Raw genomic sequence first — 27,349 nt, 5'->3', positions numbered from 1 at the left:
TGCACGTGTGTGTGTGTGAGTGACAGAGAGAGAGAGAGAGAGAGAGAGAGAGAGAGAGAGAGAGAGAGAGAGAGAGAGAGAAAGAGAGCATACACCAACCTCCGGAAACATTTTAAATATCTCAGGGCTGATGTGCAAGATGCCACTGGTGTCAACTTCGTAGCGCAGTTTTGTACCAGATGGTGTGTTCCTCTGTGTCGTAAACAAGAAGGAGGGAGCATTACAGCACCGCGACAAAGACATCCTATTGCACAGAGAGCGGAGGGTGGGTTTAGACTAACTGCCAACATATGATACAAATATACACTTCTATAGGAATGAAAGAATGTGTTTGTGTGTACATACTTGAAATTGCTGGTCTCTTCTTTGTTCTGCTCCCATGAACAAGCCTGTAGATTTCTCCATCTTTCAAACAACTCTGATGTCTTCACCCTAACACACACACACACACACACACACACACACACACACACACACACACAGAGTGCTAACGCATCTCACAACAGTTCACCATACATCAGTACACATCAGGCTTTTTTTATATATTTAATATTAGGAAAAGAGAATCATGAGAAGACAAAAAGGATAAGTGAGCACGCTAGTACGGATATAGCAAGTCTATAAATAAACGTCCTTCGCTGACTTCCTCATTCTAATCGAAACATTCTAGAAACACGATTCCCTCCAGAGAGCCCAGGCTGTAGATATCCGGGAATCTGAGTTGTGTGGGACTCACATGGACAGAACTTTGACGTCTGTGATTTCTTGGCGCAGTTCTCTGCAGGTGGTGGTGTTATACAGGAGGGGTCCATTAGAAGTCGCCAGAAACCTGCCAGGATACACACAGTCATACAGCAGCTATACTACACTAAAGCCTGGTCTCAAACACACATACAGTACAAACACACGTACACCTAAAGAGTGTGTGACTCACATGTTGTCAGAGGTCTTACTGTCTGCTGGAGTTCATACCTCAAATGCACACACATGCATTCACACAAACTGCATTCTTTGGTCGGGTGTTGAGGACAGACAAAGTTCAGAGAGGTTCCATTACATCAATGATAAGCAAAGAAACACTGCAGAGACATTAAGGGGTGTGTGTGTGTGTGTATATGTGTGTGTGTGTGTGTGTGTCCACCTTGATTATGAAACAAAAATACAAGAACATCCATAAAACATAAAAGGATTTAAAATGTGGAGAAAAACAGAGCAGCACTTCATGTAAACTGGGCAACTGTCATGATCGAAACCTTTCTCTCTCTCCCTCTATATTTCATGTATACATATAAATCAGCTTACGTATTGGCTGCTTTAGAAGTAATTAACTTGAAATGGACTTCAGCAACACCATACACCACTTACTGTGCTTTAGTCCAGAGCCAAAATGGCAGCAATTTTTATGTCTTTTTGGAGCCAAACTAATGCTGTAAATCTGAGATTTATTTGACGATCTTTAAATAATGGTGCACTTAAAATTCACTTAGAAGAAGAACTCTGGCTATAAGGGGACTCAAACTACTACAGTTGGATTTATCAATATTTTTGTACAATGTTAGCTTTAGGAAATTGAAACTGATTTATGCTTTAGCATCTAAAGCTGTTTTAAATGTCAAGCGATGATCCCAAATCTGCTTATGTTCTAATAAATACTCAGTTAGATTTATTATCCCACTCATGGACCTTGTGAAAAGGTTATCATTAATAGCCTGATCCAAAAATAGCCACTGAATTTGAGCCAAGATGGTGTTCAATCTCAGATGACAGACAAGAGCAATGTAAAATTCATCACACTAGTGTAGGGTTGAAAAAAAAAAAAGTCAATAAAATGCAACACAAAAGAAATGACTTAAACAAAAGGACAATGCTGTAGACTTAAAACAGACTCAAAAACACACAAGAACACAAAAGAACCATTCCATACATCTCTGACTAGAGTGACATTATGAACATCTGACTGTGCTGTAGCCTAGAGAGGTGCACACTAGATAGTTACAAGCATTCTGGATGTGTATACCGAGAACCTTTGAGCAAATGCATGACAGATGTGTGTGCATAGTACAGAATCAAAAGAGACAAAAGAAATATTAAAGCGCGAGCCCAGTCAAAGACAAGATGGCAATGTGGGAAAATTGAGTTTGTGACAATAGCACACATATACACACTCAACACGAGGGTGCGCTGTGTTTGTGACCCACACACTGGTGCAGGCTTGGAGATGAGCAGCCAAGGGCTTATGGGAAACAGAAAAAAACAGGAAGTCAGTACACCAAGGGAACAGAGTGAGCACTCCCAGCTTCAGGGTGGGGGTGATGCAGGCGATGGAGTCAGAAGTCAAAGGTCAAGGGGGGTTCAGACAGCATGCACAAGCAGACCACGGAGTGGAGGGGCGATGAACAAAAGCACCCTCTGAGACCAGATGGACAGGGGACAGACATCATTCCCAAAGAGGGAGAGGAGGGAAGGGGGGAGGACGTTTGGCAAGAAAGAGAGAAACTGATCAGAGATGCCATCATCATCAATGGCCTACCTTCTCTTTTCTTTTTTTTTCTTCTTAATACCAGCTAGGCAGGGCGCGATAACTATGGAGCTCTCTGAGTGCTGAAAATTCTGACGGACGCATCTGTCAACATGCAGACAGGTAGGGGTTAGCCTCATTATTTAGCAAGCGGATTTAACCCTTGTGTCCTTTTCAGGTCAGAATGGCCCGTTTTAATTTATGTTTACTTTTAAATAACATTGAAGTGAAAATATTCAAGATTTTGCAATATCAGAACTGGTGAATTTGTTCAGCTCATTATTTTTAATGGAAAATCATCATCGTATTAGAGAGATCGTGTTCCATTCATTCTGACCTGAGAGTAACGGGTATGAAAAAAAAATCTTCTTTTTAACTCACAATTATTTTATAGAGATTGTTGTTTAGTTCATTCTAACTTCAGAGTAAACAAAAAAGTCCTATTTATATTCCCAACTGCCCTGAGGAAGTGAAAAAAACTACACAGTTTTTGTGTCTATTTCCAATATCGTTGTTTAGTTAAGTGTAGCTAAAAAAAATTTTTTTTAAATAAAGTATTGGATGGTTTAAAATAAATTCAGAGCAGATGGTCGAAATTAATGAATGACCTCTATTGCTAAATAGTGAAAAGAACAGGAGGCTCAAATCTATTATCAGACTTCTGACTTCTCTGTTTCTCTTCCCTCTCACTCTCTCACTCCCTCTCTTTCATCCTTCTGCCTCCACCTTTACCTGGACCATTCCTCGGCAAATTCACACAAATGGAAAATAATTGGTCCCCGGCTTCTGATTGGCTGTGGCATTAGCAAAGTCTGTTAATTGCCTTTGTACGGTTAATGTTAATTCAGTCCAAAACATGCACGGAGCAGCATTCGTGTTCGTTCACTTTCACATGTTTTCTCTCTCTCTCTCTGTCTCTCTCTCTCTGTGGGTTGGGTGATTTCAGTGCTGCATTGTACCTTTTCCTCCCAATTCTGGCAGGTTGCTTCATCCCTCCATCATCAGGGTAACTAACGAGGCCGCTCCAGTTGCCCACCTCCTCTCCTTTGAGGCGGGTAAACTGTTGCGTGCTAGTGAGAGAACGAGGCAGTGCATTTAAGGTTTAAAGGTGCATTTCAAATGAGTGAAACACATTTCAAATTACATCTAGTTACATATGAGGAGATCACAAGTGAACCGACGAACCGGGCAGGGGTGGGCTTCCCGAAAGCCTCTTAAGTCCAAGAGAGTCTTAAATTACCGCTTAAGATCCATCGTCAAGCTAATGTGGTTTTCCCGAACAACATCGTAGCCCAAGTAGTCCTTTAGTTTGCTCGGAATTTACGAGAGACCCGGACAACTCATTCAAAACAAAGAGTGACTCGCTTGCTGCCGAATACACAGAATGCGCATGCGCCTCCGAGGGACTCTCACAGTCAAGGGGGGAAACTGGTGTTGAATCTGCTGCCGGTGTTCAATTATTTTTCTTCTATATTGTAAGTACATCGAGTTAATTATTAAATAAATATACGCAAAACATTATGAATATACTTCAATATGTTATGGAATTATGTATGGTTATCGTAATGTCACACTGATATCGCCACATTTTAATAAAATTTAAATCCATTAGGTGAGTGATTCTCATTTAGTGTCATAAATGAGACACATTTCTGCACCTCTAACATTGTGTGTGTGTGTGTGTGCGTGAGAGAGAGACAGAAAGAGAGAGGTTTTGATCTGTGTATAGTGTGTACCTAAGGAGGTTGAATTGACCTCCTCATATATATCTCATATGAGGTCAATTTATATATAAAGAGGTCAATTCAACCTCCTTAGGTACACACTATACACAGATCAAAACCTCTCTCTTTCTCTCTCTCTCTCGCACACGCACTTATAAGGGAGAACATTGCCCACTTGGCATTGTGAATAACAATTGAAATAATCCTGACTGCATGTTTGGTTAACAGTGAAATGAGTGAACACGGGGAACACATTTACGTAATTATTTAGTTTATTATTTGCTCATTCTTTTGTGTCAACATTTGTACATTTAACTAAAAACACGCTTGGAATACAAAAAATGCCCAAAAACATAAAATAGTTTCATTAATTAATTACCAGGGGCGGCACAGTGGTGTAGTGGTTAGCACTGTCACCTCACAGCAAGAAGGTCCTGGGTTCAAGCCCAGCGGCCGGCGAGGGCCTTTCTGTGTGGAGTTTGCATGTTCTCCCCGTGTCTGTCTGGGTTTCCTCCGGGTGCTCTGGTTTCCCCCACAGTCCAAGGACATGCAGGTTAGGCTAATTGGTGGCTCTAAATTGACCGTAGGTGTGAGTGTGAATGGTTGTTGACATGTGACATTATCGACTGGATTTAGCAACTACTAATGCCTTCAGCAACAACAGTACGATTGCCTTTTGCAACTACTAATTAATGCCTATATCGGGGACACGCATTGCAAAGATGCTCTTCGTCCTGTTGCTCTTTTAGACTCCTTCTTATGAGTGAGTTCGGGAAAACCACGTACAGAGACAACGTTCGTTGCTTAAGAGAGTCTCTCAACTTGCTCTTTAGCTCTAAAGGGGAATGTTATCGGGAAACCTACCCCCGTGTGTTAACCAGAAATCACACCAGTTTTTAAGATTTTTCCTCTTGGTGCCTTTCATTTGTGAAATTGAATAGTGGAAAATAAATCTCAGTAAAGATACCTTCATCAGTGAATCATCAGTGAACTATCAAATTAACTGACAATAAACATGAGTTAACCATTGTAATACTGTAGCTTTCTCACACTGAGAAAAATGTATGTACAAAAACTGTCTCAGAAAAAAGGTACCGTAATTGGTCAAATAACATAAAATAGTTTCATTAATTAATTACCAGGGGGCGGCACGGTGGTGTAGTGGTTAGCACTGTAATTCTGAAACAAATATCTGGCATAATATCAAACAATTTAGGGTTGGTTTTTTTTAATAATTAGTACATAAGCAATAAAACAACTGGCATACAAAGAACACATTAATCTTGATATATCACTGTTTAACAGCGTTCAGCCAATACATCTGACACCTTGGCAAGAACTTCACACATCACTGTCTCAGAATAAATTGCCCTAAATTAATCCTTTTATCTAAAAGTAAAAATTATTTTTGGCATGTGTGAGCAAAAGTAGGACGCCTGAAATCAAATTATGGTGTCAAATGAAGATATACATATGTAAGGCTAATGAAACCGCACTCAATATTGAAAAATAATCTCCGCACGAGGATGGAATTATCAAACTCAACTGTTTAAAAATATTTGCTTCAAAAGATCCTTCGAAATATTGTAAGGAGTACTGACAGGACCAATAGAGATCTTGCAGTCACGTGACCGGAAAGTACACAACCCCCATCTTGTCGGTCAAAAACACCGCTGAATACTGCTGCACTCGTGTACAGAATGGATCAATTTCAACCGACGGACTACACGGCTCATTTTTCTAATGAACAGATAACTAGATATATGTCTAAAATAAACGATCTACAGATTTGTGACCCTTATGGCTTACCGGACGGAGTTTTCACGACCGGATTTTGAACTGCCAGCGGAATACCCGGACGTGTATGATTACCTCATTAACTTTCCCTCGCTGTTCAGTGGTGAAGCACTGCGTGCTTATAAATCTCTGGACAGTTTTCTTTACAGAAATTCAGGATTTGTCAGCGACTCAGATGTGGCATCTTGTAAACAAGAAAATAATCCTCATTGGATGGGTAAGTCACTTAAGTATTGAGTATAGCACTGACCAGCCGATTATAGAATAGAATAAGGTAATTCCAAATCGTCCGTCTTGTTTACATGGATCTGGCGTTGGAGAGGTAGAGGCTTGGCAGTGGAGGTTTGAGTGGCTGTTTTCTGAGCTTAGTCAACAGGCCGGCTCTGCCTGTAGCCTCGCTTTTGCTTCCAATCACGCCTCCTTCACTTTGCTTCCGATAACAATCCACGGAGACCCCGCTGGTCTCGCCATCTTGTCCGGAATGTTTTTTTTTTTCTAGTCCGGAATGTTGTGCATGCGATGGAAATCGCTACAAACCGTCATTTTCTGCTGGAAACCAATGTCCAGTAAATCCATACGGTTGTAGTGGATATTGAAGTCCGGTACAGACGAACAACACACAAAAATACACACAAAAAACATAAAAAACGTGCACAGGTAGGGAGAGCTTGTAGCCGCAGCCGTTGTAGTAGAATTGTATATAGTAGGGTTTTCCAGAAGAAAAGGTAGAAGTAAAAGCAGAAGTAGAACCAGAAGTAGAAGTAGAAGGCGGAATATGGCGTTTGACCGACACGATGGCGTCTGTCACAATCTGGATCGGCTGTGACGTCACATGCAAGTGCTCCATTGATGGACACTTTCCTGTGTTTTCACTCGAAATGGAAAAGCAGCTAATTTAAATTTATCGAGTGTTGGCCAGGTTCAAGCATGAACCATATTAACAATGCATTTAGTAACAGTTACTTTTTACATAGTAAGCAAACAATACAAGTTCATGTTTTGTTTTGAATTTCAAAACAGTTTGATTCCTCCTACTTCAGAATAAACTTACAAATTAATTGATAATTCAATTATTTGAGTTACTTATTATTGATTACTAATACTCACTGACTTTGACTGTCGTTCAAACCCAACAAAGGGGGACTTTTCAGATTTCTCATCATGTAGCCTTCTCATGGAGTACGACGGGGTATTCAAGCTTATCCACAAAAGGGCTTCAGGTTCTCATGGTATGGTATGGAATCAATTTTGTGTCAAAATGTTCATGCAATACTTTTGAAATATCAAACAAAAACGACAAATCAAAATACAAAAAAAGATAAAAAAGTCAATTTTTTTAGACTGGCAAACAAATTATTCATGTAATCGTGCAAAATATCAGTCTATTACTCTTCAGAAACCTTTTATTTTTGTTCCGCGTCTTTCTCAGTTTTGTTTGACGTTATTTATTTTGGTTGTGATTCCAGCTTTCTCGTTTGTGCTCCCTGACTTTTTGCTTGCAGTTTTGGCACAAACTTGACATGTGGGTGGGCTGTCCAGGAATGCATTCCCATTGGCTAGCTTGTGTTTGACTGACAGCTATGCTCAGCCATTCCCTACTCGGATTCTGGCGGACTGTTTGCTGAATGACCGATCCATTGACGGTAAACAAGGATCGAGTGGACTTCAGTGGCGACTATGATATTGAATTTACACTTTGTTGAATTAATTCAATATCATAGTCGCCACTGAAGTCCACTCGATCCTTGTTTACCGTCAATGGATCGGTCACTCGTCAAACAGTCCGCCAGAATCTGAGTAGGGAATGGCTGAGCATAGCTGTCAGTCAAACACAAGCTAGCCAATGGGAATGCATTCCTGGACAGCCCACCCACACGTGAAGTTTGTGCCAAAACTGCAAGCAAAAAGTCAGGGAGCGCAAATGAGAGCTGGAATCGCAACCAAAATAAATTACATCAGGTAAAACTGAGAAAGACGCGGAACAAAAATAAAAGGTTTCTGAAGAATAATAGACTGATATTTTGCACGATTAAACAAATAATTTGTTTGCCAGTCTAAAAAAATTGACTTTTTTTTTCTTTTTTTGTATTTTGATTTGTCGTTTTTGTTTGATATTTCAAAAGTATTGCATGAACATTTTGGCACAAAATTGATTCCATACTCATGCCAACCAAATAAGAAAGATACCAGATTTTGCTTGTTTATCAGATGATTTTTGTCTTCAAATTAGGATTATACATGGCAACTATTTTGCTGAAAATGAAAACCTACAGCTGAAAACCCAGACTGGTTTCACATTGCTCCTGTGGAGGACGGCTCCATATGGACAGTCGAAAGTCGCACTTGGAAGATGGAGCTGGACCCTTACAGTAATACATTTATGCCTGAGGACTACAGTTGACTTGCTAACTTTAGGATTGCAGCTGTCATGAACAGTTTTGCATTTAAGTTTCCATCAATGAACAGTTTATAACTTAAAAAAAAATAGATTTAATGCTCAAACTATAATGATTTTCCTGGTTTCACAGTTGCACTTTGTGACTGTATAGGACACAGTTATAAAAGCAAGTTATTTATAATCACGCTATCTGTTATCACCCAAATGAGGATGGGTTCCCTTTTGAGTCTGGTTCCACTTGAGGTTTCTTCCTCATGTCATCTGAGGGAGTTTTTCCTTGCCACCATCACCACAGGCTTGCTCATTGGGGATAAATTAGGGATAAAATTAGCTCATGCTTAAAGTCTTTAATTTTCTGTAAAGCTGCTTTGCGACAATGTCTGTTGTTAAAAGCGCTATACAAATAAACTTGACTTGACTGGCCCTTTGTGTTTAAGGATGAAGACCCCTGAAGAAGTGCACTGTAATGACCACATAATGGACTCTTACAGTCTTGCAATTCCAGGTCATGTTTCATAGTTTGTATGCTTCTCATTTGCTCATTGCAATTGTTCAAGCATTCTTTGTGCTTTTCCACCTCCAATCACTGAAGAGAATCCATAATTACTGGTGTCTCTCAGTGCATGGTATATTTGATTTATATTCCTCATCAAAAAATTCCAAAATAAAAGTGTTAAGATTGAATCTCGGCATAAACTCACTGAAGGCAGCCATGTTTGTTGTTGACCGACTTGCATATGTGCAATGTACCATGCTATCGCCTGTCTCGCTAGGCATGATCACAATACATAGATCTACACACAGAAATACTCGCAGAGTGACTCGAGTCAGCCGTATAGCTTGAAATTGTGACGTCAGTTCATGGTATATCCAGGATATACCATGATTAACTCACACCATATCCTTTTTTTTTTGGACATCACAAGACACATTGCTTCATTAATGGTAGAACTATTTTACGTCACGTGAGCCATCCTTGGCCAATCACTGCATGGGAATTTGTTGATGAGGGATATAAAAATATATATACAGTGGAGTGTCGTTATAATATGGTAGTTGGGATTGAAAGACTCCTAACGTGTTATGAGTGAATCCCAGTGTTGCAGTCAAGTCACTAAACCATGAGTCCGAGTCCAGTCTCGAGTCCCCAGTGTTCAAATGCAAGTCAAGTCCAAGTCATTAAAAAAAATTTTGAATCGAGTCCGAGTCATGTCCACTATTGATCTGAGTCGAGTCCGAGAACAAGACTCCAACCACACCATTTGACAGTGGCTGTTTCAGTGACATTAACATTAGTTTGTTCCTGAACATGACGTATGAACAGGTGAATGTGCTTCTCTTTGTCAGGGAGTGTGAAGTATTCTGTCAGAGATGGTTGGGAGACGGATGTAAGCGCAGAAGGTGTGTTTATTAATACAAGTGAAGACAGGTAAACAATCCAGAATGGCAGGCAAAATCATAAAACAGTGAAACAGGCCATAGGTCGAGCAAGGCACAAACAGGCTACCGTAGACTCGGCAGAATCAAAGACGAGAAACAGGAAATCAGGGATCAGGAAACCAAATAAGAAAATAAGGCTCAGTAACGTGTCAGCAATGTAACTCAATACTTCGCAAAGTAAGTGCATTTTCACAGTTTTTATATAGGCATGCTGATTGCGCCTTAATCCTGTGCAGGTGCGAGTCACTTACGTGTGAGAGTCTGTTTGCCGTGTGTGCACTGTCCAGAACGCGCCTGAGAGTCGATCTGATGCACGCGCCAAGGTGTGCAGGTGTGATACTCTTGCACAATATTAGTACAAAATTAATGTAGATATAAATATCTTACGCCAAATTATTATGGCATGTTACAAAAAATAAAGAAAAATCTGAGTCCTTGTCTCCAATTTACGAGTCCAAATGCAGTTAATGCACGAGTCTGAGTCATCAGTGCTCAAGTCCAAGTCAAGTCATGAGTCCTTAAAATTAGGGCACGAGTCCTGGACTCGAGTACTACAAGCCTGGTGAATCCGTGTTATAACGATGGCTCAAGTAGAGAACATTGTATTAGCTTTATTTTCAGAAAAACCAGTCCCCTGAAGATATACGGTGAGGAAATGGCAAGAACTATGATCGTTTTTAACATGCTGATGACTCTTTTTTCAAACAAAAAAAAAATTGTTGACTGTCAATGTAACAAATAATATGTAATAAAATACTTTGCTGCCAATGTCTCAAGTATTTTAATATTACACTGCTACTGATACAAACGATCGTTATCAACAAAAAACAATGGATGCTTATGTATGTTATTTAAATAAATATTATTTACATACATATGGCGACATCCTATGCTTGCACTGTATGGTATTAAAAATAAAAGTTTCGGCCTGCTCTAAAGCATAGTTTTATACAGCATAGTAGCACCGCTGAGTTAATTAAAAGTCATTATAAAATTACAATAGCAGTGAGAAGAGTATGGACAGTCATGTAATTCATTAACTGCATGTAATAAGTAAATGTGAAGTGTTCAAAGAATAGAACAATGATTATCATGCAACAGGCCCAGTTCAGGCATAGTGCAGAACACAGCACATTTCAGTCCTTGGTTTTACTGAAAAAGTCTGTCACTTTTGTTTGTTGAAATCTCCTGCGGGCCTGTAGTCAGACACAATGAAGTATGTTTTGTAGATGCGTGAACTTTGCCGCAGAAGTATCATTGCATTCAAACCATCTGAACACATTTTCAAGTGACTTGACGACCTCGGAAGTGGCAAGTTGTGGATCTGCGATATCGTCTTCATCCTCATCAACTTCTTCACCAATCAGTTCAGGTTGCTGCTGGTTCTCGGTGACGTTACAAATGATTTCTTTATCTGATATTGTTTTTTAAGTAGAGTCATCATCGTCGATGGTGAGCCATGTTTTAATGAGTTCATTGCGAATTTCATCACCCAAAGCAGACCACATCCATTCCATTTCATTTGTTGTGAAGCACAGCTCGCCAGTTTCAGTCACTTTGTGGACTGCAGTGGCTATTTCCTCTGTAAAGCCGCCGAACTCTTCTTTTGAGTCTAAGACTGTTGAGTTCTCAAATGCAACTGCATAAAGTTAAATTTAAATTTTGTAAGCCATGAGCTGACCGTGTTACAACAGTTTTCGTGTAATGGCGAGCCGGATTATATCGGCACTCCACTGTGTATATTTTCTATTATATATAACATGGTTGCGTGAAGATATTAAGTTTGTCTTCGAGTGGTTAATGTACATATCATGAGTGAGTGAAGTGAATGAGTGAAAATATTTTCAACATGAGAAGATAAACTTCATATCTTCAAGCCAACGTGTGATTATCTTTTTTATTATATAGACACATTCAGAAACAAAAAGTACCCAAATTTATCAAAACAATTCATCAATTTCATCACGACTGACATATAGAGATTACTGTATGTCACGGTTTTGAATCTCATCAAATGTAGCTCATATGAAAAATATGAGTGGTGTATTTCCCAGTAAAACATTTGTGTTAATATATTTATATATTCATATTCTATCCACATTCACTGGATATGAGCAGTTGTGCACTCTGATTGGCTACTTTACTACTAGGCTATCAGTTAATGCACTATGAGTAGAGAAAAACTCCTCAGTTGCTGAACCAACCGAGGACAAAATAAAAACTCTACTCGAAAACAAAACCCCAAAAAATACAAATAAAGCAACAAAATAGGGAATAAAAGTATTTGATGGTAAGACCATATCTTTTTTTATTTTTCAAGAATTATTATTATCATTGTATTTTTCACAAATTGTTACTGTCATTTCACCAGTTTGTTTACATGCGAAGCAGAAATGATTTTGTCTGACGTTTTGTATAAAGTTTTTATTTATCAAATTTGCAAAAAATAAAAAATAAAACTGCTCTTTTTCTCAAAATCCATTGAATGTGGATAGAATAAAACAGTTATTCCACTCAATCTCGTCATACATGGCTTCTAGCCAACTCAGCGCTACGCACCTCATTGGCTATCAACTCATGTACGACTTGATTTTGTGGCATAGCTGTTAAATATATGTTTCAGTATGTCTTATCTTTAGAGATATAGGTTGCTTGTGTTGTCCTGCAATGACCTGGTGACTTGTCCAGGGTGTACCCCGCCTCTCGCCCATAGTCAGCTGGGATAGGCTCCAGCTTGCCTGTGATCCTGTACAGGATAAGTGGCTACAGATAATGGATGGATGGATGAATGTATGGATGGATAGGTTGCTTGTGTTTCTAATTCAAATATGTAAATGTATTTCGGCCCAGTTTCCCAGACAGAGATTGAATATAATCAGACACTAAAAGCCTCTCTGAAATTGCATGAACTCTAAATCACTCAGTCTATGTAGAATGAAAGAAATGGTCTTAGATTTAGAATAATCTAAATATAAATGATCTCCCAATTCAAAAATTAATGTTACTCTTGGAGTAAATTCAAGTTTCAATTAAACCACTGATGAGGCAAATTTAACTTAGGTTTATTTTTTGTTCATCAAATGAGAGGTCCCTTTGGGCTAAATCAGTGTAGACCAACAAACACCACAACCCAGACAGATACTCAGATATTAGTGATCTTTTACAAGATTTAGATGGTGTTAGTTTTGGGATTAGCTTTTGAATGCATAAAGCAAATGCAGTGAAGGTCATTTTACTTTTGAAGCACATCTTTCATCTTTCATGTCTGCAAGTGCTCATAACATAATGTTGGATGTGGTGCCTTTCAAAACTGGAGATAAATATAGAATCAATAAACCAGCAGTATGTCCAGTCATGCAGACAGTCTGCAGTGCAATCGGTAAAATCAAATACAATTATATCTGGTTACTTGATACTTCCATACTGCCTACAAAGTACAGTTCTATAAATAAGCCAAGCTTTAAAGACACCGTATTTCCACCAAATGTCCAGATTTGTACTTACATGAATTGCAAGGACTAATATTCCATTCATTTCCAAGGTTTATGCACTCCAGAATTACAGGTTTCAAACACATTCAGACCTGTGATTTCCTCATCTAATCTCTGCATGTTTAGAAGATGCAGTATAAGTGCCTTTGGAAAGCTGCATTTTAAACCAAGAAGTATATTCATGCACTGCCCTGCCAAAAAAAAAAGTCACGCACTCTAATATTTGGTTGGACCGCCTTTAGCTTTGATTACAGCATGCATTCACTGTGGCATTGTTTCGGTAAACTTATGCAATGTCCCAGCATTTATTTCAGTCCAGAGTTGTATTAATTTTTCACTGAGATCTTGTGTTGAGGATGGGACAGTCAAACCACTGCTCTCCAGCACATCCCAAAGATTCTCAATGGGGTCAAAGATCATAGGCAACGGTTTTCAATTTATGCACATTTGAAACTTTATATGTTAAAAAACCCTCTGTAATTTTCTTCTGGTCCCAAGAAGTATTGTTAATAAGTAATAATTAAAATAAGTTAGTGTGGATCGTGGCAAATTTCTGTTGGGCGATTTTCGTGACCACTCGACGCGTGACGTCATTCAAGACAAACAAACTGCTTGAGTTAAGTCCACTTCTGTTTACTTACATTGCCGTTCGGCTTGAGTGCAGACGTGCATTCAGGAATTTCCAAAGAAAAACCATGCCTTATTGTTGTGCAGTGAACTGTAACAACGGGACCAGTTCAGGAAGAAGTTTTACCTTTTTCCGAGAGAGGAGAAGAGGCGGAGAGAGTGGATTGGCTTTTTCCGGAAGAGGAGAAGAGGTGGAGCGAGAGGATTGGCTTTTTCCGAAAAAGGAGAAGAGGTGGAGCGAGTGGGTTGGCTTTTTCCGAAAGAGGAGAAGAAGCGGAGCGAGAGGGTTGGATTTTTCCAAAAAAGGAGAAGAGGCGGAGCGAGAGGGTTGGCTTTTTCTGAAAGAGGAGACGAGGCGGAGAGAGTGGATTGTGCGCGTGAAGCCAGAGGGTTGGCTTTTTCCGAAAGAGGAGATGTGGCGGAGAGAGTGGATTGTGCGCGTGAAGCCAAAGGGTTGGCTTTTTCCAAAAGAGGAGACAAGGCAGAGAGAGTGCATTGTGCGCGTGAAGCCAGAGGGTTGGCTTTTTCCGAAAGAGGAGACGAGGCGGAGAGAGTGGATTGTGCGCATGAAGCCAGAGGGTTGGCTTTTTCTGAAAGAGCAGACAAGGTGGAGAGAGCGGATTGTGCGCGTGAAGCCAGAGGGTTGGCTTTTTCCGAAAGAAGAGATGAGGCGGAGAGAGTGGATTGTGCGCATGAAGCCAGAGGGTTGGCTTTTTCCGGAAGAGGAGATGAGGCGGAGAGAGTGGATTGTGAGCGTGAAACAAAATCATACAGTCAAAGAAAAAACGGACCAGCAACACTCAAGCAAAAAGGAGAAGATTGGAGGTAAACATTTTTACTTTTGCTCGGAATTGATAAGTCAAGAGTCCTGAGGGATCCTGTACAATCATTGTGGAAATGAGACAAAGGGATATTTCCTCACTTAGAGTAGGCTATAAATAGTATAATGCTACGGATGGCAGGCTAATGTGGCTCACTGGTGCACTGTCAAGTAATCATTACCTATATCCACTAGGGAGGGCAGTTTAATTATTCTTCAAAAGGGCTCTTATTTAGTATTACGACGAAAGTAAGAATTTATCATAACTACCAGGATAAATCGTTTGGGTGTGAGTCTTGTTGAGGTCCGGGGTCACCGCGATCAGAGTCGGCCGAGTCGCTGTCTGATTCCGAGGCCGCACGGTCAAACCAGTGAGACACATTCACCAATTGCTTCGCAACGACCATAGGTTCATATATATATATGGTTTCACCTCTCGATATTCAATTTGGAGAGTTCCTACTTCAAAATCGCTATAGCTTTCAGACATTTTACACAACCTCTCACGACCAAAGTCCGTACACGTGTGCTCGGTTCGCAAATAAACACAGAACTGCTCCCAGTCTGTTTGCCTTAAATGACGTCACGACGACGGTCCTCTGGCAGTGAAAGTGTGCATAAGTGAGATGGAAACAAACCTTCGGAAATTGGGCAAAACAGTATATTTTAACCGTTTTATTCAATTTTAGGGTGCAAATTAGACACTAGGAAGATTGAATTTGCTTTTTGGGTCGTTCTTCTAGACAATAAAGTTGATATTCTACATTTCACCTCTGACCATTGCCTATGACCTTTAAAGTCAGGACTCTGTGGTGGCCAATTCATGTGTGAAAATGATTCCTTGTGCTTCCTGAACCACTCTTTCACAATCTGAGGCTCAATTTTATGCCCGTGCCATCAGGGATGAAAAAAAAAATCCATTGATTTGATAACCTGGGGCGGCACGGTGGTGTAGTGGTTAGCGCTGTCGCCTCACAGCAAGAAGGTCCTGGGTTCGAGCCCCGGGGCCGGCGAGGGCCTTTCTGTGTGGAGTTTGCATGTTCTCCCCGTGTCCGCGTGGGTTTCCTCTGGGTGCTCCGGTTTCCCCCACAGTCCAAAGACATGCAGGTTAGGTTAACTGGTGACTCTAAATTGACCGTAGGTGTGAATGTGAGTGTGAATGGTTGTCTGTGTCTATGTGTCAGCCCTGTGATGACCTGGCGACTTGTCCAGGGTGTACCCCACCTTTCGCCCGTAGTCAGCTGGGATAGGCTCCAGCTTGCCTGCGACCCTGTAGAACAGGATAAAGCGGCTAGAGATAATGAATGAATGAATGATGATAACCTGGTCATTCAGTACATTCAAGGTTGTCAGTTGACTTCATTTTATTGCCCCATAAGGCCACACCAATTCAATTAGTTGGTTCTCAGAATCGCCACTTGAAGAAAATGCAAAATGAAAAAAAAAATCGAAATCAAACTCCTGCCAACAGAAAAGGTCACGTGACGTCGAAAACCAATCAAATTGCCCCTTTCACTTTCAATAAAAACTTGTGGATTGTTAGGATATTCAGCGAACAGAAGCGTAAAATCTTTGACAGGTGTGTTGAAATTCTGTTTACTGGTTTGCCTGTATTGTTTGGTCTATTTCCACCGCTAATTTTACCATCAGAGCATTTTTTTTATTTTATTTTTATTTCGCCTGCTCGCTTCATATTTTTCCTGAAAAAATCCGAGAACCAACTAATGAAATTGGTGTGGCCTAACATTGCTGAGCCTCAAACTGACAAACTGAAGCAACCACAGATCGTAACACTGCCTCTAGAGGCTTTTACAGTGGCTACTATCGCTTCATATCGCTTCATGTACTTCCCTTCTTAGCCTGACACACCCATCACTCTGGAATAGGGTAAATCTGGACTTATCAAACCACATGACCTTTTTCCATCGCTCCAGAGTCCAATCTTTATGCTCCCTAGCAAATTGAAGCCTTTTCTCCTGATTAGTCTCACTAACAAGTGGTTTTCTTCTAGCCACACAGCTGTTTCATCCCAATCCTGTGAGTTCTTATCACATTGTGAGTGTGGAAAGGCTCTTAATCTCACTAATAAACATAACCGTGAGTTCTACTGTCAATTTTTTTTTCACGATTCGACTTCACCAAGTATTTAAGTGATCTCTGATTATGGTCAGTCAGGATCGTTTTCCAACCACATTTTTTCCACAAAGTTGATGGTTCACCACTATCCTTCCAGATTTTAATAATGCGTCAGACAGTTCTTAACCCAATTCAAGTCATTTCAGCAATCTGCTTAGTGGTTTTCTTTGCTTGATGCAGGACAGTAATTTGACCCTTCTGAAACACAGTAACATCTTTTCTATGAGCATGGAGATACGTCTTCCGATACATTTGTTTCAGAAATGAGAAGCTACTCACTGCATCAGTTAGGGTTAAAAAAATTGTTGCCAGTTGCAACACATTAATCATTGCAGTAATTAGCCAATCAAAGGCTCTTAAGTATTTGCTTATTTAAATCCAAATGGCGACTTTTTTTTTTGGACGGGCAGTGTATATACAGTGTAGGTGTCCTTAATATGAACTGTCTAGATCAGAGGCCATCAGCTGGTGGACTGTGGTCCAGAAACCAATCCAGGAAAGAATTTCTGAAGGCTGAACTGAAAGACATTTGGACAAAGAACTTTGTGTTTATTCTCTCTAAATCAAAATGTATAGCACTAGTTAAAAGTAGTAACATGAAGCACCACTATGAAACAAAACATAAAACTTCAACTTGTCTTATTTATAGCCATGAACTTATCACTGATTAGCATTACAATGTCAATGTTCATGTCACTATTCATTCATGTTAGTTGCTTATATGGCTAACAGTGGTGCGTGAAAGTTTGTGAACCTTTTAGAATTTTCTATATTTCTGCATAAATATGACCTAAAACATCATCAGATTTTCACACAAGTCCTTAAAGTAGATAAAGAGAACCCAGTTAAACAAATGAGACAAAAATATTATACTTGGTCATTTATTTATTGACGAAAATCATCCAATATTACATATCTGTGAGTGGCAAAGTATGTGAACCTTTGCTTTCAGTATTTGGCATGACCCCTTTGTGCAACAATAACTGCAACTAAACATTTCCGGTAACTGTTGATCAGTCCTGCACACCAGCTTGGAGGAATTTTAGCTCATTCCTCCGTACAGAACAGCTTCAACTCTGTGATGTTGGTGGGTTTCCTCACATGAACTGCTCACTTCAGGTCCTTCCACAACATTTCGATTAGATTAAGATCAGGACTTTGACTTGGCCATTCCAAAATGTTAACTTTATTCTTCTTTAACCATTCTTTGGTAGAACGACTTGTGTGCTTAGAGTCATTGTCTTGCTGCATGACCCACCTTCTCTTGAGATTCAGTTCATGGACAGATGTCCTGACATTTTCCTTTAGAATTCGCTGGTATAATTCAGAATTCATTGTTCCATCAATGATGGCAAGCCGTCCTGGCCCAGATGCAGCAAAACAGGCTCAAACCATGATACTACCACAACCATGTTTCACAGATGGGATAAGGTTCTTATGCTGGAATGCAGTGTTTTCCTTTCTCCAAACAGAACGCTTCTCATTTAAACCAAAAAGTTCTATTTTGGCCTCATCCGTCCACAAAACATTTTTCCAATAGCCTTCTGGCTTGTCCATGTGATCTTTAGCAAACTGCAGATGAGCAGCAATATTCTTTTTGGAGAGCAGTGGCTTTCTCCTTGCAACCCTGCCATGCACATCATTGTTGTTCAGTGTTCTCCTGATGGTGGACTCATGAACATTAACATTAGCCAATGTGAGACAGGCCTTCAGTTGCTTAGACATTACCTTGGGGTCCTTTGTGACCTCACCGACTATTACATGCCTTGCTCTTAGAGTGATCTTTGTTGGTCGACCACTCCTGGGGAGGGTAACAATGGTCTTGAATTTCCTCCATTTGTACACAATCTGTCTGACTGTGGATTGGTGGACTCCAAACTCTTTAGAGATGGTTTTGTAACTTCTTCCAGCCTGATGAGCATCAACAACGCTTTTTCTGAGGTCCTCAGAAATCTCCTTTGTTCGTGCCATGATACACTTCCACAAACATGTGTTGTGAAGATCAGACTTTGATAGATCCCTGTTCTTTAAATAAAACAGGGTGCCCACTCACACCTGATTGTCATCCCATTGATTGAAAACACCTGACTCTAATTTCACCTTCAAATTAACTGCTAATCCTAGAGGTTCACATACTTTTGCCACTCACAGATATGTAATATTGGATCATTTTCCTCAATAAATAAATGACCAAGTATAATATTTTTGTCTCATTTGTTTAACTGGGTTCTCTGTATCTACTTTTAGGACTTGTGTGAAAATCTGATGTTTTAGGTCATATTTATGCAGAAATATAGAAAATTCTAAAGGGTTCACAAACTTTCAAGTACCACTGTATATGAATACTCCTGATCGAGATGCTCATGAGCTGCTGTCTGCTGCAAAGGTTGCATCATTCTTGTCAGGCAGTCATCTAACTGCTTGATGACTTTATTTGCAGGTTTGAAGCCAGCCCTAAATTTCTCCCTTTAGGGACACATCTCTTATTCTAGATTCATATATTCTTCCACAAAGAAGCCTGCACTGAATAATGTCAGTGTTTATGTCAGTCGTGTACCTTCATGAAAGTTTGAAGGAAAAATGATGAAGGTTCTTATGTTGTTCTTTTACATGTTTGCTTGCTGATAGTAGATTCATCACAAACAGAGGTACAGGCATCTGCAGCTGACGTGTACTGTTTATCCATAATGATGTGATACCTTGAAATTATTTGTTTAATAGCCTTTTTGTTTAGGTTTTGGTCCACTGTCTTTTTCTGCCACTGTTGTAGCTGAATTTGAATCTCCAGTTGCAGAAAAATTCATGCTTTTCTGGATCCAGATGTTAGGATTTGAGAAGTGATCTTAGGCCAACAGAATATCATTAATCTTCATTTGAACAGACGGTTCAAATTTTATCTCCTTTAATTTAATTCAGGACTATATAATCTGGAACTAATCGTGTTTCAGAAAGCCAGTGGAATTAAGGCCTTGATTAACTATGGATTAAAGCCTACTTCTAAACCCTCTCCAGGATACTGCTCTTTGGAATAATTTACAAGGAAATGCAAATTGTTTTACACTGCATTGCACTTAATTGTAGTAACTGCATTGCATTTAATTGTAGTAACTGTCTGAGCTAATTATTGTATTTTTAACATTAGTTACTGTCCTCCATGATGAATGACTATGAATAGCTATTAATAGATCTGTTACCCTACGCTGACACCAAACGCAGCAACAGCGTCAAAACGACCACAAGTCATTCATTTTCTATGTGAGCCAGCATCTCTCGGCAGCGAGATCAGAGGCAGCGCTTACAGGACGATGGGGGCATCAGGATAAAGCTGAAGTCCAGCCAACTTTATGGTACTGAGCTATAATGCAAGTTGGCAGCAACCAATCAGAACTTAGAAATGCTTCACTCTAAAGAATCCTGAGAACACAGTTGTGTAAATTTTGGTTCCATTCAAACCATTTCCAAGTAGCCTACCGTGGAGGAGAAATTGATAATTGCAGTGGCAGGTTCCCCCTTATTTATGATGTGAAAATAAATAATTTTTTGAAAAAAACGACGCATGGACCAAACTGTAGGAAACCATTGGTGTTTCAATTGAGTTGGTGAAGTGCATAATACAACCCCGATTCCAAAAAAGCTGGGACAAAGTACAAATTGTAAATAAAAACGGAATGCAATGATGTGGAAGTTTCAAAATTCCATATTTTATTCAGAATAGAACACAGATGACATATCAAATGTTTAAACTGAGAAAATGTATCATTTAAAGAGAAAAATTAGGTGATTTTAAATTTCATGACAACACATCTCAAAAAAGGGGACAAGGCCATGTTTACCACTGTGAGACATCCCCTTTTCTCTTTACAACAGTCTGTAAACGTCTGGGGACTGAGGAGACAAGTTGCTCAAGTTTAGAGATAGGAATGTTAACCCATTCTTGTCTAATGTAGGATTCTAGTTGCTCAACTGTCTTAGGTCTTTTTTGTCGTATCTTCCATTTTATGATGCGGCAAATGTTTTCTATGGGTGAAAGATCTGGACTGCAGGCTGGCCAGTTCAGTACCCGGACCCTTCTTCTACGCAGCCATGATGCTGTAATTGATGCAGTATGTGGTTTGGCATTGTCATGTTGGAAAATGCAAGGTCTTCCCTGAAAGAGACGTCGTCTGGATGGGCGCATATGTTGCTCTAGAACCTGGATATACCTTTCAGCATTGATGGTGTCTTTCCAGATGTGTAAGCTGCCCATGCCACACGGACTAATGCAACCCCATACCATCAGAGATGCAGGCTTCTGAACTGAGCGCTGATAACAACTTGGGTCGTCCTTCTCCTCTTTAGTCCGAATGACACGGCGGCCCTGATTTCCATAAAGAACTTCAAATTTTGATTCGTCTGACCACAGAACAGTTTTCCACTTTGCCTCAGTCCATTTTAAATGAGCCTTGGCCCAGAGAAGACGTCTGCGCTTCTGGATCATATTTAGATACGGCTTCTTCTTTGAACTATAGAGTTTTAGCTGGCAACGGCAGATGGCACAGTGAATCGTGTTCACAGATAATGTTCTCTGGAAATATTCCTGAGCCCATTTTGTGATTTCCAATACAGAAGCATGCCTGTATGTGATGCAGTGCCGTCTGAGGACCCGAAGATCACGGGCACCCAGTATGGTTTTCCGGCCTTGACCCTTACGCACAAAGATTCTTCCAGATTCTCTGAATCTTTTGATGATATTATGCACTGTAGACGATATGTTCAAACTCTTTGCAATTTTACACTGTCGAACTCCTTTCTGATATTGCTCCACTATTTGTCGGCGCAGAATTAGGGGGATTGGTGATCCTCTTCCCATCTTCACTTCTGAGAGCCGCTGCCACTCCAAGATGCTCTTTTTATACCCAGTCATGTTAATGACCTATTGCCAATTGACCTAATGAGTTGCAATTTGGTCCTCCAGCTGTTCCTTTTTTGTACCTTTAACTTTTCCAGCCTCTTATGGCCCTTTTCCACTACCCTTTTTCAGCTCACTTCAGCTCGCTTCAGCTCACTTCAGCCCAACACGGCTCGCGTTTCGACTATCTCAGAACAGCACGACTCAGCTCGCTTCAGCCCCGCTTAGCACCCAAAACTCGCACCGTTTTGGAGTAGGGCTGAAGCGAGCCAAACCGCGCTGAGTGAGGCTGGGGGCATGAGCAGACACTCCCCTGTGCACTGATTGGTGGGGAGGAGTGTCCTCACATGCCCACACACGCCCCGCGAGCACGCTGGGATCTGTAAACACCGCAAACCCGGAGAAGAAGAATTACGAATTACGAGAATTTCTGAAGCCTTATGCGCCTCGCCTCATCTATACGCTCTTGCCAGTATCTGTTAGCGTTGTCGGTGACAACAAGCCACAGCACCAAGACCAGCAACACTAACGACTCCATGTTTATTGTTTACTATTCGGGTCATGAGACTACCGCTTAAAAGATCACTGATGTCACTGTTTGCGCCGCTTAACGACATCGCGTGACGTCCACCCACTTTCGCTAACTCCACCCAATGTGTCCACCCACTTCCAGCCAGCACGGTTCAGCGCGGTTGTAGTCGAAATGCAACTCCAACAGCCCCGCTCAGCTCGACTCAGCCCAACTCAGCACGGCACGGCTCAGCCCGACTCAGCCCAACTCAGCCGCGTTGGTAGTGGAAAAGCGGCATTATTGCCCCGTCCCAACTTTTTTGAGATGTGTTGGTGTCATGAAATTTCAAATGAGCCAATATTTGGCATGAAATTTCAAAATGTCTCACTTTCGACATTTGATATGTTGTCTATGTTCTATTGTGAATACAATATCAGTTTTTGAGATTTGTAAATTATTGCATTCCGTTTTTATTTACAATTTGTACTTTGTCCCAACTTTTTTGGAATCGGGGTTGTATATTTTGCGCAAATAGGATGTTATTTAGGGCGATCCAAGATGGCGCCACGGACGGTTGCCTCGGTACTTCGCTCTCTAGTACTTTCTATGTTTTTGTGTATTTGTTGTGTTTTTTGCACTCCTTCGCTGATCACATACTCCAGAGAAGAACTTATAAATATTGGAATAACCACCAGTAAAGTTTTTTCATCGGTTTTCATTGATCCGGAAAGTTTTCCAGAGCTACTTGTTGGAGGAGCAGCAGCTGTCTATGGATTACGCCGAGGATGCCGGAAACACCAGGGGAAGTGAGCCGGCGCGCTCATCAGGCTGAGGCAGCGGGGTTTTCGCACTGCGCTCCCGTCTATTCACCTGGCTAACGTCCGCTCTCTGGCCAATAAGATGGATGAACTGCTGCTCCTCAACTCAATTAACACGGATTTTAACAGATCTGCTGCCTTGTGCTTCACCGAAACCTGGCTCGGTGAGCACATCCCGGACACTTCTCTCCACCTGCCTAGATTTCACCTGCACCGAGTGGACCGCGAAACGGAGCTCATGGGGAAAATGAGGGGAGGCGGACTCTGCTTTTACATTAACGAAGGTTGGTGTACTGATGTCACAGTTCTAAACAAATCGTGCAGTCCTCATCTGGAGTCATTATTCATAAACTGCAAACCGTTTTATGCTCCGCGAGAGTTTTCCTCGTTTATTCTGGTTGGAGTTTACATCCCCCCTCAGGCGTGTGTTAATGAGGCGTTACAACACCTGGCTGACCAGATAAACAATGTGGAGAAAAAACACCTGGACTCTTTGCTCATTGTTTTGGGGGACTTTAACAGAGCAAACCTCAGCCATGAACTGCCAAAATATAAACAGCACATTAAGTGTCCCACCAGGGACTCTAACACTCTGGACCATTGTAACACTGTTTTAAAGGACTCATACCACTCTGTCCCCCATGCAGCCTTGGGACTATCTGATCACTGTATGGTTCATCTTATCCCGTCCTACAGGCAGAAGCTGAAATCTGCTAAGCCTGTAGTTAAGACGGTGAGGGGATGGTCCGATGAGGCCAAAGTGGAACTACAAGCCTGCTTTGACTGCACTGATTGGAGTGTTTTTGAGGCTGCAGCCTCAGACCTGCATGAACTGATTGATACTGTGACATCTTACATCAGTTTTTGTGAGGATATGTGTGTGCCTACCAAAACCTTCCGCATATACAACAACAATAAACCCTGGTTCACTGCAAAACTCAGGCAACTTTGTCAGAACAAAGAAGAGGCCTACAAAAGTGGAGACAGAGTTCTGTATAATCAGACCAGAAACACACTGACAATGGAGGTGAAAGCAGCTAAGAGGAGCTATGCTGATAAGATTAAAAACAGCCTTTCAGCAAACGATCTGACGTCAGTGTGGATAGGCCTGCAGAACATTACTAACTATAGACCCTTTTCACGTGACGTCACGACAAACGCGGCCGCCATTTTGGACATGTACTACCAGTAGTTTACCACAGCCAACATTGAGGAACGGCAGCAAAGAAAGTTTTTACTTTCAGCAAGACTTCCATCATGCCACTATATTGTTGTGCACCTGGATGTAGTAACCATCAACAAACAAGGCAAGGTTTATCATTTAATTGGATCCCGACAGATGCTGACCAACGGAGAAGATGGATAGCGGCATACCAACGCTTGTGTAGTGACCACTTTGTTGGAGGTAAAACGAATAAAATTAGCCAGAAAAGGCATTACATTGCTGTTAACATTCTGTGGCAGCGAGTGTGTAACCAAATAGGATAAATTACCCATTGTAACCTCTTTGTTCTTCTGTAGTAGCTATTGTTGACTAGCTAATGTCAACAACATAGTAGCTAGTATGTTACTGTAGCAATGTTTACGTTCAGTAATTTGGATGACTGTTAAAACCTTTTAGTCTCAAGTTTTTCCTTTACTGTATTTACTAGTTTACTGTAATTATGATCCGGCAGCAATTTACACCGGATCCAGTGTAAATAGCTGCCGGAGCCAACGTCCGAGCTTGCCGGAGCGTGCTCCGGCTTGCTCCCAGCTCCCAGCCGGAGCGCGCTCCGGCAAGCTCAGACGTTGGCTCCGGCAGCTATTTACACTGGATCCGGTGTAAATAGCTGCCGGAGCCAACGTCCGAGCTTGCCGGAGCGCGCTCCGGCTGGGAGCTGGGAGCAAGCCGGAGCACGCTCCGGCAAGCTCGGACGTTGGCTCCGGCAGCTATTTACACTGGATCCGGTGTAAATAGCTGCCGGATCATAATTATAGTAAACTAGTAAATACAGTAAAGGAAAAACTTGAGACTGAAAGGTTTTAACAGTCATCCAAACGACTGAACGTAAACATTGCTACAGTAACATACTAGCTACTATGTTGTTGATATTAGCTAGTGCTAACAGCTAGCTGCTAGTACACTGCTACAACACAGACACCGACCCTAATGATACAGTTCTTGGTCATTGCCTGGTAACAGAAAATTTATAACGGGCCATGTCTCAACAGACTAAGAAGTTATTTCAATGACATTTAATAACATTTTGTTTATCCTGAGGACCGAAAGTAAATGAAAATGTGAACAAACCTTAGCTGTAACAAGATGGCGACCACCGGCTCCAGGGACGACCCACTGATGTAAGCATGTTACCCAGCCTGACACAAAATATTTGTAGGCATCCAAACTCTTATACGCTTTCAGATCAATACCTGTGTATGGCGATGGGTTTTTAACGACATAGGTATACAGATCATGTGGGCCGAAGTCAGGTAAAGACGAGGGCTTGGTGTACTTCCGTACGTCAGTGAACAATCCTGGTGGAAGCAGGTAAACGTCGTTCTCTAAGCCTGCTAACCTCAATTTTTGCAAATACCTCTCCCTCTGCTCGCCCTGTAAATGCCCTACGTCGCTGGATAGTAAAGGTGTTTTCTGCATCTCGCTCCTTTTTCTTTTATGTTTTTCATTTGTCGCCTTCCTCACATTCAAACCGATTCGAGCCGAAGTCCACTACATGTCCAAAATGGCGGTCGCGTTTACGAAGGTCACGTGACTGAAAAGGGTCTATAGGAGACCATCCACCAACACTGCAGTGAACCATCAACTGGTTGATGAGTTGAATGTGTTTTACTGCAGATTCGACACATTCACACCTCTCCCCCCTTCAGTCATTAAAGACCCATTTACGCCCCCTGTCATTCGGCCACCCCCCGCCTCTGACCCCCTCCAGCACTCAAGATCTGTGAAGGGGATGTCTGTCAGCTTTTCCACAGACAGAAGATCAGGAAGGCACCTGGCCCAGATGGTGTGTCACCCTCTTGTCTGAAGATCTGTGCTGACCAGCTGGCTCCCATCTTCACCCAGATCGTCAATAGATCCCTGGAGCTGTGTGAAGTCCCCTCATGCTTCAAACGCTCCACAATAATCCCGGTTCCTAAGAAAACCAATATCACAGGACTGAATGACTACAGGCCTGTTGCCCTCACATCTGTAGTCATGAAGTCCTTCGAGAGACTGGTGTTGTCATACCTGAAGGACATCACAGACCCCCTGCTGGACCCCCTGCAGTTTGCCTACTGGGCAAACAGGTCAGTGGATGATGCAATAAATATGGGTCTACACTACATCCTGCAACACCTTGACACTGCAGGGACGTATGCCAGGATCCTGTTCGTGGACTTCAGTTTGGCATTCAACACCATTGTTCCAGACATCCTCCACACCAAGTTCACCCAGCTCACTGTGCCCTCCTCCACCTGTCAGTGGATTACAAACTTCCTGACTGACAGGAAGCAGCAGGTGAGGATGGGGAGCATTATATCCAGCACTTGGACTATCAGTACTGGCGCCCCCCAAGGGTGTGTGCTCTCCTCACTGCTCTTCTCCCTTTATACCAACGACTGCACCTCAAGAGACCCGTCTGTTAAACTCCTGAAATTTGCAAACGATACAACGGTCATCGGCTTCATCCGAGACGGTGATGAGTCTGCATACAGACGGGAGGTTGAACGGCTGGTCTGGTGGTGCGGTCAGAACAATCTGGAACTGAACACGCTCAAAACTGTGGAGATGACAGTGGACTTTAGGAGGACCCCCCCCCCACTCTGCTGCCCATCACCATCACCAACAACACTGTGACTGCTGTTGAAAGCTTCAGGTTTCTGGGTTCCACAATCTCTCGGGACTTGAAGTGGGAGACCAACACAGTCACTATCATCAAAAAGGCTCAGCAGAGGTTGTACTTTCTGCGCCAGCTCAGGAAGCTCAACCTGCCTAAGGAGCTGCTGACACAATTCTACTCTGCCATCATTCAGTCTGTTCTTTGCTCTTCCATCACTGTTTGGTTTGGCTCGGTCACCAAACAGGAGAAGAACAGACTGCAACGGACAATAAGGTCTGCAGAGAAAATTACTGGTGTCAACCTGCCCTCCATCCAAGACCTATACTTGTCCAGAGTCAGGAAACGGGCAGGTAACAT

The 27,349-nt window shown here is 41.6% G+C and overlaps 1 protein-coding gene across 1 annotated transcript in view; it reads right to left on the bottom strand.

Annotated features, from left to right (window-relative positions):
• Positions 1–27,349, bottom strand: part of st8sia5 (ST8 alpha-N-acetyl-neuraminide alpha-2,8-sialyltransferase 5) — a 53,016-nt gene that overhangs the window by 21,139 nt on the left and 4,528 nt on the right. Inside the window, exons 2-5 of the mRNA XM_060935686.1 lie at positions 3,478–3,588; positions 737–829; positions 346–432; positions 100–244 (exon numbers count right to left, since the gene is read on the bottom strand). Coding sequence (XP_060791669.1) covers positions 100–244; positions 346–432; positions 737–829; positions 3,478–3,588 — 436 coding nt within the window. The remainder of the gene's footprint in view (positions 1–99; positions 245–345; positions 433–736; positions 830–3,477; positions 3,589–27,349) is intronic.

The sequence above is a fragment of the Neoarius graeffei genome, chromosome 12 (assembly GCF_027579695.1).
Source record: "Neoarius graeffei isolate fNeoGra1 chromosome 12, fNeoGra1.pri, whole genome shotgun sequence".
NCBI classification, from domain to species: domain Eukaryota; kingdom Metazoa; phylum Chordata; class Actinopteri; order Siluriformes; family Ariidae; genus Neoarius; species Neoarius graeffei.
The sequence above is the reverse complement of the archived record's forward strand: the minus strand, read 5'-3'. Positions and strand labels throughout refer to the sequence as shown.